The sequence below is a fragment of the Anguilla rostrata genome, chromosome 12 (assembly GCF_018555375.3).
Source record: "Anguilla rostrata isolate EN2019 chromosome 12, ASM1855537v3, whole genome shotgun sequence".
Lineage (NCBI taxonomy): Eukaryota > Metazoa > Chordata > Actinopteri > Anguilliformes > Anguillidae > Anguilla > Anguilla rostrata.
This window is the reverse complement of record NC_057944.1, coordinates 31,270,829-31,284,248: the sequence shown is the minus strand read 5'-3', so window position 1 is coordinate 31,284,248 and position 13,420 is coordinate 31,270,829. Positions and strand designations below refer to the sequence as shown.

General features: G+C 37.0%; 2 protein-coding genes across 3 annotated transcripts in view; both read left to right on the top strand.

The window, feature by feature from the left end:
* Positions 1 to 3,210, top strand: part of LOC135235915 (mastermind-like protein 2) — a 64,355-nt gene extending 61,145 nt beyond the window's left edge. For both annotated transcript variants that reach the window (XM_064301947.1, XM_064301945.1), the window contains one exon: positions 195 to 3,210. In XM_064301947.1, coding sequence (XP_064158017.1) covers positions 195 to 1,117 — 923 coding nt within the window. In that variant the 3' untranslated portion in view covers positions 1,118 to 3,210. The remainder of the gene's footprint in view (positions 1 to 194) is intronic.
* Positions 3,211 to 9,654: 6,444 nt separating this feature from the next.
* or55e1 (odorant receptor, family 55, subfamily E, member 1) lies at positions 9,655 to 11,076 on the top strand. The gene has a single exon (XM_064303442.1). The coding sequence runs from the start codon at positions 9,904 to 9,906 to the stop codon at positions 10,873 to 10,875; it is 972 nt and encodes a 323-aa protein (XP_064159512.1). The 5' UTR covers positions 9,655 to 9,903; the 3' UTR covers positions 10,876 to 11,076.
* Positions 11,077 to 13,420: the final 2,344 nt, after the last annotated feature.

The window sequence follows — 13,420 nt, the reverse complement described above, 5'->3', positions numbered from 1 at the left end:
AAATTAAACCCTGATATAGTGCTTTTAACTCTTAATAGTGTACATGCTGTCCCTTTTTGATTAGTATAAACACTGTTAGTTTATTTAACCCTGTTGTAAAGCAAGGAATGTTGCTATCTATCTATCTTTCTGCCTGCATTGGTCTGTCTGTCTGTGTATACATAAATGAAATTTGAAAACATTTCTTCCAATAGGAGGTCTTCCACTGTGCATTAGCTCCTCCCAGTCATTGACAAGCACCCTGACCAATCAGAACGCCCTTCTGACCAGCTCCTGCCAGCTTGCCACTGGTCAGCCTCCTAAAATGGCGCCGCCTCCAAGTGACAGGAGATTTGTGACTGGCCCAGACCCCCAAAATGGAGGCTACGGCCAAACGGCTGTGAACCAACTGCAGCCGCGCTGCCCCCAAAACCAGATCGGACTCAACCCAAACAAACCAAGGTTTTCAGGGCCCGGCAACCCGGGAAACGCCTTTGGAGCTGGTGCCATGGTGACCGCCCAGCACATCAGGCCGGCGGCGCCACAGGAGGTTTCTAGATTCCCAGGGCCGAGATTGGGCAGCGTTATGACCGGTTCTACGATGGGGGGCCCCACGAGCTGGGCGCCAGGGCCGAAGGACAGTCTCGCCCTGGACGTCAGGAGGTACCCCGGCGCCCTGCCTCCTCATCCCGGAGGGAAAGCCGACATGGCCGCCCACAAATTTAGCCAAAGGCCTCCTTTGGCCGTACCCAACCAGGTGGCCCCAGACATCGGCCTGCTCCCTCCCGGCCAGACCCTGAACGGGCAAGCCTCGGGGGCCGGCCGGGACCCTGCGTCCAGACTTGGCCAGCCCAGAATTCCCCCTCTGCCCGCGGTGCCCACCCTGAATCCAGGCCCGCCGCTGCAGCAGACGCCTTCCGGAAACTTCTCATCGCCCCCCGCCGGCCACAATGCCCGCCCCTACCAAAGTGGCAACACAGGGACCCTGACCTTTGACTTCCTCCAAGAAGGAGACAACACAGTCCCCGGAATCAACACTGATTCTGACTTCATAGACTCCCTGCTCAAGTCTGGGCCCAGTAATGATGACTGGATGAAAGACATTAACCTGGATGAGATTCTGGGCAGTCAGTCCTGAGTGACAGGTGGAAACAACCGTTGACGTCTATGGTGATACACCATGCGCATTTGTCACGGAACAAAGATAATTAACATGAACGATGATGCATTTTCTGTCTTTAAGTGTATGTAGGGAAAAGTTTGGAATTACTAAAGGGACCCAGTGGTTTTAAGAGCTTTTTTAGTTGTTGTTGTCATTGCTGTTGTCATTGTAAACCAAATGTTTTAGTCATGGATATATTGCCTAAATAATAAGGTATTAAATTATATTTGACTTCTCTGTTCCTGTGGAAGTTACACATTTCATTTTAATATTTTAAAACGTGCATATCTGCGTCGTAAGTTGTGACTGAAAGCAGTCTTTAGGTGATGGAAGAGATGGTTCATTACACTGTCTTGTTACAGCCTTTTTCAATGTATACTATTGGTGCTTCCTTATCTCTTTGGCCTAGTTGCAGCCCAAACCTTATCATGAAAGCTGAGGTGTCCAAACTGTGGTGTTTTGAGACGTATTTGGTTATTGTTCTAAGCACTTCTGATTGTTTAACCTCTTTGCGATCTTGATGTCAACTCTGTATCAGCTGATCGATTCTCCTTCATTCAGTCTTCATTAGTGACGATGGTACTTACCCTGTCTCTGTTTCTAGCACTTTTAATGTAAATTAGCAGAGAATCAATTTATAAAATACTTTTTCTTTCATTTATCCATAATTATGTGTGTGTGCGCATGCACATGCACATGTGCATGTGTATGTATGTCTGTGTGTGTGTGTGTATGTGTGTGTGTGTGTATTTGTGTGCGTGTGTGTCAGCCGCCATTTCTTGTCACGCTGCAGTTCACAAGTTGGGCTCAAAATACGGGAGTCAGAGGGAGACACTTCATGTGCAGCTGAAAAGGCAGACTTTTAGGTGCCTGATTGACCAGTAGAGGTCACTATTGTGCAAGGAAACCCTCTCTTCCTTGGGCGATGCTACAGCCAACTGTGCATCCAACACACAATCAATTTTGAACGTATGTGTTTTGTTCTTAATTATCCATGGAGAGAAGAATCACCTTGGAAACCATGTAATTTTTCTAAAAGTTACTCAGTGTCAAAGAAAGCTCTTGCATGTCCTGACATAGCCACAGACTTTGAATGTCACCTATAGCACTGGAATGAGGGAAATGTGAATAACACAAAAACGTTCTCACAGTGTTTCTGCAATATAGTGGCAGCTTTTATAACACTGACATAACATTCCCCTGACATTGTGAGAACATTTTGTGTTAGCTGGGAGGGTACTAACCAGTATCTTTTTAAAAGAGGCACCATGCTAATTACATGATGAGAAATGAGAAGGGTAATGCTCGGTATCTGTGATAATTTTGATTAGGGATATAAATATCAAATGGCAATTGACATTTGCAAGGGTGACACCAGTGCCATAGTGAATTTGTTCCTAATATATTCCATCTCTCATATCATCTATTCATATCTCTCTTTGTAACACAACACGTGCAAGAACACATGACACGTCACATCATATTGCAACAGTACTGGACAGAATTCAGAGAAATTTGGGTAAATTCTACAGTAGTTTTCTATTAAGGCTCTCATCGCTAACAATAAAAATTAATGGGTTTACTGCACGACTACCTGCATAGCATTACTATTACTATTAACTTATCCGTTTGAAATGTCCAAGAAGATGTATGACATTTCTTCAACTTAAATATCGGTTTCAGTTTTGTTTCTTTTGGCCTCATTTTGTTATTGTGTGGATTTTCCTGTAAGGAGTTTCTGTTTGTATAGCTGTTTTGGGGAAGAGACAGACCAAGGGGGGCCCCCTACAGATGCAAGTTTTGGTTTCACTGTATTTTATATATTCCTGAATGTACAGCTTATACTGTGCTATGTACAAAAAAATGTAAGATATGTTTTGATAAATCATATCATTCAGAAGATTATATTTATACTTCTGTGAAAAAATATGTAGTTAATATTTTATTTTGTACTGAACACTTGTTACAAAAAAATAATTAGCCCTCGGTGTTTAATGTGATGTATAACTTACTTGTGCAGATCATTTTTGGCTTTGAGTATTCATAATAAAGATGTAATTATAACACTCTTCATTGAAATTCTGTTCTGCAGGACACCGCATCCTCTAGGAAAAACTGGATTTTGACAGTTGAACAGGAAAAGTGGCTACTCACCACTCAATATGGCCCCAGTGAGGCTTCATGAAACAAAACATAACCGAACAGTAATCCATACGCAACAACCCTCTTATATTACAAAGTGTCTGTTTTTACACTTTGTAATATGTACATTTCAGAAGTCCACATTAAGCAAAATCATCAGTCGTATTACAGTTAGATAATGTCACGTTAGGCATTAAATAATATTTATAACAAATTTGTATAAATTCTAATGGGTTGCAGTCAGTTACTTTTTCCTTCACACTATCAGTACAGAGCTTTTTTTTAAACCTACCAAATACTTAAAATACAAGCTTGTTTTCAAGCAAGTTAGAGAATCTAATATATATCCCTTTATATCTATCTGCCATTGATGAGTCTATGTGGTGCTACATTGGCTAAAAAAGCAAATTATAACTAGAAGACATATCTTACACAAGACATTTTTCATCATAAATGTCTTCAAACACATTTCTCTTCATTTCTTTAGTTGTTACTTAAACATGATTCCAATCCTCCTGAATTTAAAAAAATGCCTTTTAAAATATATATATATTTAAAATTTTTTCAGTTCTTGGACATATGACTAGAATGATCTATTGTATGTTTATATTATGTTTTTCATCATAAATCCCTGATAACACATTTCTATTCATTTATTTCACTGTAGTTGTTAAATTAAAAATCAATTCCAATCAAAAAAGCCATTTCTCTAATTTTTTTTCACTTTTCATGTTGGAATATAGTTTGATGTCGTTCATGTCTTTCCACCAAACATGTTCAACGTTCATTTATAAAACAATACATGTTTTTTCTTCTTTTATGTTGCCCTGGTTTTTAGCTAGACAAAATTTCCTATTCATATAAATAAAAAATTACATTTAAAAAAGACAGGTCATATAATTTATAAAATATATATTTTCATCATAAATTCTGTTCACTTACGTCTCGTTATATGATTTATATTATTTCCAATTTTTTCCTTTTTTGCAGTATATCCAATTTAAAAGATAAGACTATTGTCTTATGTAGTTTACTGATTTTTCCACATTAATATGTTTTTCATTAAAAGAATCATCAAGAACCTTTCTGCTCAGTTAGTTCAGTGTCATTCTTCAACATGTATGATTTTTGGACCATCTAAATAATAAAATAAAAAAACATTTTAAAATGTATTTAAAATCATAACATTTACAGCATTTCAAATTTAAGAGATCAAACTATCATCTAATGAATTTTACTGATTCTGGAATTAACTGCAATTTCATCATGAATGTCTTAAAAAATCATTTCTGCACAGTACTTGCAATGTGTTTTGTAAATAAGACAATATGTATGACTATAAGTCTCATGTATTTTACTGAATTTCCAAAGAAATACATTTTCAACATAAAAATCTGCAAACACATTTCTGTTTGTTTATGTCATTGTGGTTCTTAAATAAATATGACATCTAATGCATGGAGATGAAAAAAATCACATATTTATATTTTTGTACATTTCTTTCTATTTTGAACGAAACACATGATTTTTAATGCAAGGGGATTTTAAAAAATCATATATTTATATTTCGTGCATTTTTCAAATTTTTGACATAAGACTATAGTCTTATGTATTTTATTGAGCTTTGAACATTACATTTTTCATCATTACATTGTTCAAACATGTATTTTTAAATTTTGTGCATTTTTCATATTTTAGACATAAGACTATATAGTCTTATGTATTTTATTGATTTTTCAAAAATACATTTTTCATCTTAAAATTCTTCAAACACTTTATTATTAACGTATTGCATTAAGATTCTTACATAAACATGATTTCTAATGCATGGGGATTTTAAAAAAATACATATTTACATTTTTGTGCACTTTTTCATATTTTTGACATAAGACTATAGTCTTATGTATTTTATTGATTTTTCAAAAATACATTTTTCATCATAAAATTCTTCAAACACTTTATTATTAACGTATTGCATTAAGATTCTTAAATAAACATGATTTCTAATGCAGGGGGACTTAAAAAAATCATATATTTATATTTTGTGCTTTTTTCATATTTTTGACATAAGACTATAGTCTTATGTATTTTATTGATTTTTCAAAAATTCATTTTTCATCATGACATTCTTCAAACACTTTATTATTAACGTATTGCATTAAGATTCTTAAATAAACATGATTTCTAATGCAGGGGGACTTTAAAAAATCATATATTTATATTTTGTGCTTTTTTCATATTTTTGACATAAGACTATAGTCTTATGTATTTTATTGATTTTTCAAAAATACATTTTTCATCATAAAATTCTTCAAACACTTTATTATTAATCTATTGCATTAAGATTCTTAAATAAACATGATTTCTAATGCAGGGGGACATTAAAAAATCATATATTTATATTTTGTGCTTTTTTCATATTTTTGACATAAGACTATAGTCTTATGTATTTTATTGATTTTTCAAAATTCATTTTTCATCATGACATTCTTCAAACACTTTATTATTAACGTATTGCATTAAGATTCTTAAATAAACATGATTTCTACTGCATGGGGATTTAAAAAAAATACATATTTACATTTTTGTGCACTTTTTCATATTTTTGACATAAGACTATAGTCTTATGTATTTTATTGATTTTTCAAAAATACATTTTTCATCATAAAATTCTTCAAACACTTTATTATTAACGTATTGCATTAAGATTCTTAAATAAACATGATTTCTAATGCATGGGGATTTAAAAAAAAACATATTTACATTTTTGTGCACTTTTTCATATTTTTGACATAAGACTATAGTTTTATGTATTTTATTGATTTTTCAAAAATTCATTTTTCATCATTACATTCTTCAAATACTTTATTATTAACGTATTGCATTAAGATTCTTAAATAAACATGATTTCTTCTGCATGGGGATTTAAAAAAAATACATATTTACATTTTTGTGCACTTTTTCATATTTTTGACATAAGACTATAGTCTTATGTATTTTATTGATTTTTTCAAAAATTCATTTTTCATCATGACATTCTTCAAACACTTTATTATTAACGTATTGCATTAAGATTCTTAAATAAACATGATTTCTACTGCATGGGGATTTTAAAAAAATACATATTTACATTTTTGGGCAGTTTTTCATATTTTTGACATAAGACTATAGTCTTATGTATTTTATTGATTTTTCAAAAATACATTTTTCATCATAAAATTCTTCAAACACTTTATTATTAACGTATTGCATTAAGATTCTTAAATAAACATGATTTCTACTGCATGGGGATTTTAAAAAAATACATATTTACATTTTTGTGCACTTTTTCATATTTTTGACATAAGACTATTTTTGGGCAGTTTTTCATATTTTTGACATGAGACTATAGTCTTATGTATTTTATTGATTTTTCAAAAATACATTTTTCATCATAAAATTCTTCAAACACTATTATTAACGTATTGCATTAAGATTCTTAAATAAACATGATTTCTAATGCAGGGAGACTTTAAAAAATCATATATTTAAATTTTGTGCTTTTTTCATATTTTTGACATAAGACTATAGTCTTATGTATTTTATTGATTTTTCAAAAATTCATTTTTCAACATGACATTCTTCAAAGACTTTATTATTAACGTATTGCATTAAGATTCTTAAATAAACATGATTTCTACTGCATGTGGATTTTAAATAAATACATATTTACATTTTTGGGCAGTTTTTCATATTTTTGACATAAGACTATAGTCTTATGTATTTTATTGATTTTTCAAAAATACATTTTTCATCATAAAATTCTTCAATCACTTTATTATCAACGTATTGCATTAAGATTCTTAATACGTCTAAGATTCTAACCATTTTTTTAAATTTTTGAGACTTTAATCTTGCTGTTCGATCACTGCAATCCACACGCTAATAGCTACCAATCCACATGCAAATTGCTGGCTGGCCTCCTTCTTCTTCTTCTTCTTCTTCTTCTTCTTATTTCTCTTCTTCTTCTTTTTCTTCTTCTTCTTCTATTTAAATGTGTAATTTTTTAATTTGCATAGATAGGAAAATATTTATTAAAGAACCACAGTAAAATGGATGAACATAAATGTTTTTTATACAGGAATGGAAAAGTAGATGTCAAAATGAAGGGAAGTATAGTGTGCAGTTCAGTGGGGCATCTGGACCTCAGGCAGCATCACGGTGTGGGCTGCAGTCCGTGACCACAGAGCTGGAGTAATCCCCTGAACTGAGGGCGAGGAACAGGGCTGGAGCGGTCTGTGAACTCAGGGTGAAGCAGGAACAGGAGCCCCGGGGACAAAGGAACAGAAAAGAAATGGTTAGGCACTGCAGACATTATCAATACACAGAGAAAGTGTAGTCTCTGAGCCAATAAAACTAGAAATAAACACTCATATAGAAGCTCCATCCAGCTACTATACAACCCTCAACCGCCAGTGTATAATCTATGATGACTAAGGCAGCCACTACTGAGATCCCTCCTGCTGGAGCCCCAACCCGATTTCAATTAATGTTCTAACCCTGCAGGGCAAACTCTTACCATGCATTCATCGACTAGGTTAAGCTATACTCCTCCCTTTGTGCCATAGCCCAGAACAATGAGCTGGGCTGGGTTGGGCTGGGCTGGGCTGGGTTGGGCAAGGCTGGGCTGGGCTGGGTTGGGCTGGGTTGGGATGTCCTGGGCTGGGCTGGGTTGGGCTGGGCTGGGCTGGGTTGGGTTGGGTTGGGCTGGGTTGGGCTGGGTTGGGCTGGGGTAGGCTGGGCTGCTAAGCGAATGTCTGGTCCTGCTGGCTTGAGAGGCAGCACCGCTAGGATTCTCCAGCCCGCTCAGCAGTCCAGACCTCTGCATCGAACTCCCTAAACTCTGTGATTCAACTTTATCAGTGTCCAGCGTCCCTGAACAACCTCTCTCTATACCTGCTCTCCTAGACGAAACAGCACAGACAACTCAGTTAGTTCACATAACAGCTGTATGGTTCTGATTTACCCCTCCCAGACATCTTTAACTATAGGATTGACTAAAGAGGCATGTTTTGAGCCTACACAAGACAGAGGATGTGTCTGAAGCCCAAACGTACAACGGGAGACTGTTCCATAAGACAGGAGCTATGCAAGAGAAGGCTCTACCTCCCATTGCAATTCTTAATATATTTCAAATTTTCAAGCATCTTGAGAATGAAGTAATCGTGGCGGAGAGTGAGGAATAAATAACTCATTAAGATATTCTGTAGCCAAACATTTTATAAGTCAACAATGAAATCTTATAGTCTATTCTAAATTTGACAAGCAGCCAATAAAGAGTTGAGCACTAGACTGATATGCTCACATTTCGTTTTAGTAAGAACTCTAGCAACTGGATTCTGTACAAGTTGGAGATGTTTCAGGGCCAAATTGGTGATATTCTGTAGCCAAACATTTTATGTCAACAATGAAATCTTATAGTCTATTCTAAATTTGACAAGCAGCCAATGAAGAGTTGAGCGCTAGACTGATATGCTCCCATTTCGTTTTAGTAAGAACTCTAGCAACTGCATTCTTTACAAGTTGGAGATGTTTCAGGGCCAAATTTGTGCAATCAGACAATTAAGACATTACACTGTGATCAAACTGCAATATTTTACTTTTTTACACATCTGTAAAGCACTGTAATGACAAAATTATTATAATTTTTAAATGCAATACATAAGATTCATGTCTATATTCCTTTCCTTCTATCTTAAAAAAATATTTCAGCTACTGTATATGTGGATTTATAAACAAAGAGTATTTTCAATAATAACTCTTCCACCAAATATTTGTCACAAGCCCATGCAATTCAATTCAATTTCATGCTCAAAAACAATAAGGAAGTCTAAACAGATTAGAACAGTTTCCGATATAGAATTAACATATATGCAGCGGGTCATTTGGTGGGAAAACAGGGCATGGTGAATTAACATTTTACACTCAAAAATGAATGGCACATGCAATCAATGGAATATAATTTGCAATTTAATTGGAATTGTGCAATTAGCAGGATTTCTGTACTTCACAGGATTTGTGCATTTTAGTGGGACTTAGTGGGACTTAGTGTATTTAGCGAGCTTTGTATGTTTGGCAGAACTGGCATCACTGCACTTAATGATGTTTTCTAGTTTAAACCGAATGCCTCTCTTGGGCTAAGGAGTAGGCTATTTTCATTAAGGACACCAGGTTGTTAAGGGCAAAAAGGACAAAACACCCCCCAAAGTAATTGCATCATAGTGACCTTAGGAAATATATACGGTAATTATATCTCTAGAGCACATGTGCACACACCTGCATGAGACTCGGGCCTGGCTCCAGGTTATAAATTTCTGCACACTTGAAACGGGTTCACCTGTGAGGCGCCTGTACTTCACCTGAATGAGTCGGAGGAGAAACAGAGCAGGTAAGATGTTTTTAAGAAATCTGAGGAAGATGTATGTTATGTGACCGTGTAGAACAAAACTATTTGTATCAATTACATTGCGATATGCAACTGAATCACTTGGAATAACTTCCTGTAAACAATATTCAATTCTGCTGTTCTCTTTCTTACACTGAATCTCCAGGTCAGGGATCTGACTGTACTTTCAAATGCCATGAATGAAGAACTTCAAGCACCTTGGAACTTCTCTCACACCTGGTTCAGGTTTTCGGGATTTCCTGAAATCCATGAGTACAGGCGTTTACTCTTCATACCGTTTGGTATTACGTACCTCCTCAGTTTGGCGGGAAACTTTTTACTGATATATGTGATTGGGACCTGCCAGAGTCTGCAGGCTCCCATGTATAAACTGATATCCGGTTTGGCCGCGGTCAATATCGTGGTCCCTACAGCCATCGTCCCTAACATGCTGCTGGGCTTTCTGTTCAACTGGAACGAGATCTCGCTGGCCGGCTGTTTGACCCAAATGTTTGTCACTCATTTCTTCTCATCTCTAGAATCCACCATTCTTTTGGCGATGGCGCTGGACCGACTGATCGCGATCAGCCACCCGCTGCGGTACGCCGAGATTGTGAACGCCTCGGTTTTCGCGAAGCTGCTCGCGTTCGCGCTCTTAAGGAGCGGCACGATAATGTCCGCCCTCGTCATCCTGGCCCGTCCGCTGGTTTTCTGCGGGTCGAACACCATCAGGCACTCCTACTGCGATCACATGGCCCTGGTCAGCCTAGCGTGCGACAGCACCGAGAAAAACGGCATAATGGGGGTGGTGGTAATCGTGTCTTTTGCCGGCATTGATATTTCCGTTATCGTGTTCTCGTACATCAGCATTTTAAACGTTGTTTTGCGAGCCGGAGAGGAGCGGTGGAAAGCTTTCCACACCTGTGGCACTCACTTGATGGTCATGCTCAGTTTCTACCTGGTGGGCAGCATAACATTTTTATCTCACAATATTGGAATTGCCATTCCCACAGGTGTGAACACATTCCTGGGAATACTGTACATTCTTTTCCCCGCCACAGTGAATCCGATCATTTATGGCGTCCGGACCAAGGAAATAAGGAGCGCTGTTCTGAGAATGTTCAGAAAGAGAAGTGGAAAAGTCTTGGACAGACATTCCATCAAATAAAGCTTTGAAACATGTTGGAACAAAAATGAAAAGCCTGTGCCACTCTTTTGATTCATTTGTCTCAAGATGAATAAAAGTTGTTATTTTTATATCTGTTTTGCCTTTGCTCTGCTTGCCCTGTACATACCACAGTATGTAATTGCCACTGGTGAGAATTGCATATTAAACCTAATATAAAAAATATGTATTCTGAAGAATCATATTTGGTTTAAACTGAATATCCACCAAAATGAATGTGTTTCCTGTGTTAAATTATGCTTGTGTACACGTAGAACATGTAGGAGAGGTTCACTCACCTTTGATCATGACAACATGACCTGTGTGTGTGTGTGTTACTGCGTGCAGGTTTTAGTGACAGCTAGCCCAATGGCTTTCACACACCAATGCCAGTTCCTCCTGTATAGGACCGCAGTAAAATCCCCTCACCAAGGATGTGTGCACTGTCTGCAGCTGGGGCTGTTTGGGGAATTAACCAATTAAGAGCAGAAGATAAAACCCTCAAATGGATCTGCGCTTCATAATACCGAAGCCTTACGTTAAACAGAATGTGCATGTAAGCATTTGCTCACCATCTCAAACAAATATAGGAAAAGCCAACCATAAACAAAATTATGAGGCAATCTTTTATTATGACTACAGTATCTTAGTGTGTGCCCTTAAATATTAGAATGCAGACCCTCCAATGAACATAAGCTACAGTTTAAAAAGACCTTTATAAAGAGCTGAAGAGGATTTTAGCTAAAGTTGACACTATAAGTCGTATCTACAACTTAAAAGCAGAATTAAATTTATTAAACTACAGGAAGAGAGGCTTCAGTAGCTTCAAGTTTATCTTAATAAATAATTCAATTTATTTAATAAGTGCATAAATATCATTAATTGGCTAACAAAATGTATGTCAATTGTCATCAAAGATGACAAAATGTGAAAACCCAGTTCTTCTTCAGATATTTTTTTTGTTGCAAACATGAACAAATAGGTTTTTTTTTTTTTTAATCTCTGGAAAAACCACACGTTTTATAAACAAATAAATTGCAGCCCAGCATTAATTTTGGGGGTAAAAAATGTCAAAACATGTTTTTTATTTTTGTTTGTTGTTGTTAGTTTGTATGGGCACTAGAGAACACAAGCGTATCCCTCAGGGATTACCAGCTGCCCTACCCAGTATGACCAGGGCTCAGGCCATTGGTTAAGGACTGTGGTTACCCGCCTGGCCACGCCTCAATATTTAAGGAGATCTGATATCTCTGTGGCCTGGATGTTATTTATTTATTTTTTTAATATGTGGCTTGGGTTTTCAATGGGGGGGGACCCTTGGACCCTTGGGAGTCCTTGAAGGACTTGATACAATGACTATACACATATTTGGGAATACATTTGAAAACATAAAACCTTTATTTTTTTTATTTTAATAAATTAGAAAAGCATTACCCTTTTCAATGTATGATGGGGGTCTCCTGGATGCCTTTGAGCCTGGTTGGGGGTCAATGGAACAGAAAGGGTTGGAAATCCCCTGATTTCTGGGACTTTCCGGGAAACATAAGGGGTAATTAAAAATAAAAAAACAATAAAAAGATGAGAATAGACCCACAGCCACAGAACAGTACCTGAACAGGCCCCTCTCTGGGAGCAGGCCATCCTCTCTGTGTTTCTATCCCCCATTCATCTACTGTATTACACTGAAAAAGGTACCAGAGGTTCCAATACCCAGAACCATGGGGCCTGGTAAAAAACCTCCAGCACCGTACCTAAACCAGAAATCCTCATCATGATGCCCACCGCCACTGCTGGGGCACATGCTCGCATGCTCACACACACAAACACACACACACGCGCTCACACACTCACACACACACACGCACACACACGCTCACATGCTCCCACACAACTGTGAACACAGCCATGGGGCACAGATGTTATCCAGACAGCCTGCTAGGGGCCCAAGTAACACCTCTGTGCACCTCTGCTACACAATTACACAGCTTCAATTCAGCCTGGCCCGGGGCATCCTTATAGAGGGACAAGGAATCTGAGTAATGGAGCGGAAGTTTAGTTTCCTTTACATTCAACAACCGATTGGTTGTGAAGCTGCAACTTCGTATTAAAGAACTTACTAATATTAGTCATAATATTAATAATGCTGTGGCTTGTGAATCTGTACTATAGTACTCCACAATTTTAGACTTGCAATCAAACAACTCTATCAGCAAATCAGCATATGAAACGTATGTTCAATTGGATTCAGATCAGTTGAACGACTTGGCCAGACAAACATTTTCCAGTTTTTGGCTTTGGAAAAAATTAATTGTATAACTTTTTTTATAAGCATAAAAAGCTAGACACCATGGGAAACATCATGATTGAATTCTGAGTGTGACTTAGAGCCATCAGTAGATCTCTTAAACTCTGTATATTTAAATGGTCTTACACGAAGATGCAGGACAAACACCCACTGAATTGGTTAATGGAAATACACAGTAGAACACAGGTGAACCGTTTGGCACATTGACCTAACAAGCTCATTATTTGGTCTCACTGGCTACAA

Coding starts and splice junctions, on each gene's coding strand:
- or55e1 (XM_064303442.1), top strand. CDS start 9,904: ATGAATGAAGAACTTCAAGCACCTTGGAACTTCTCTCACACCTGGTTC.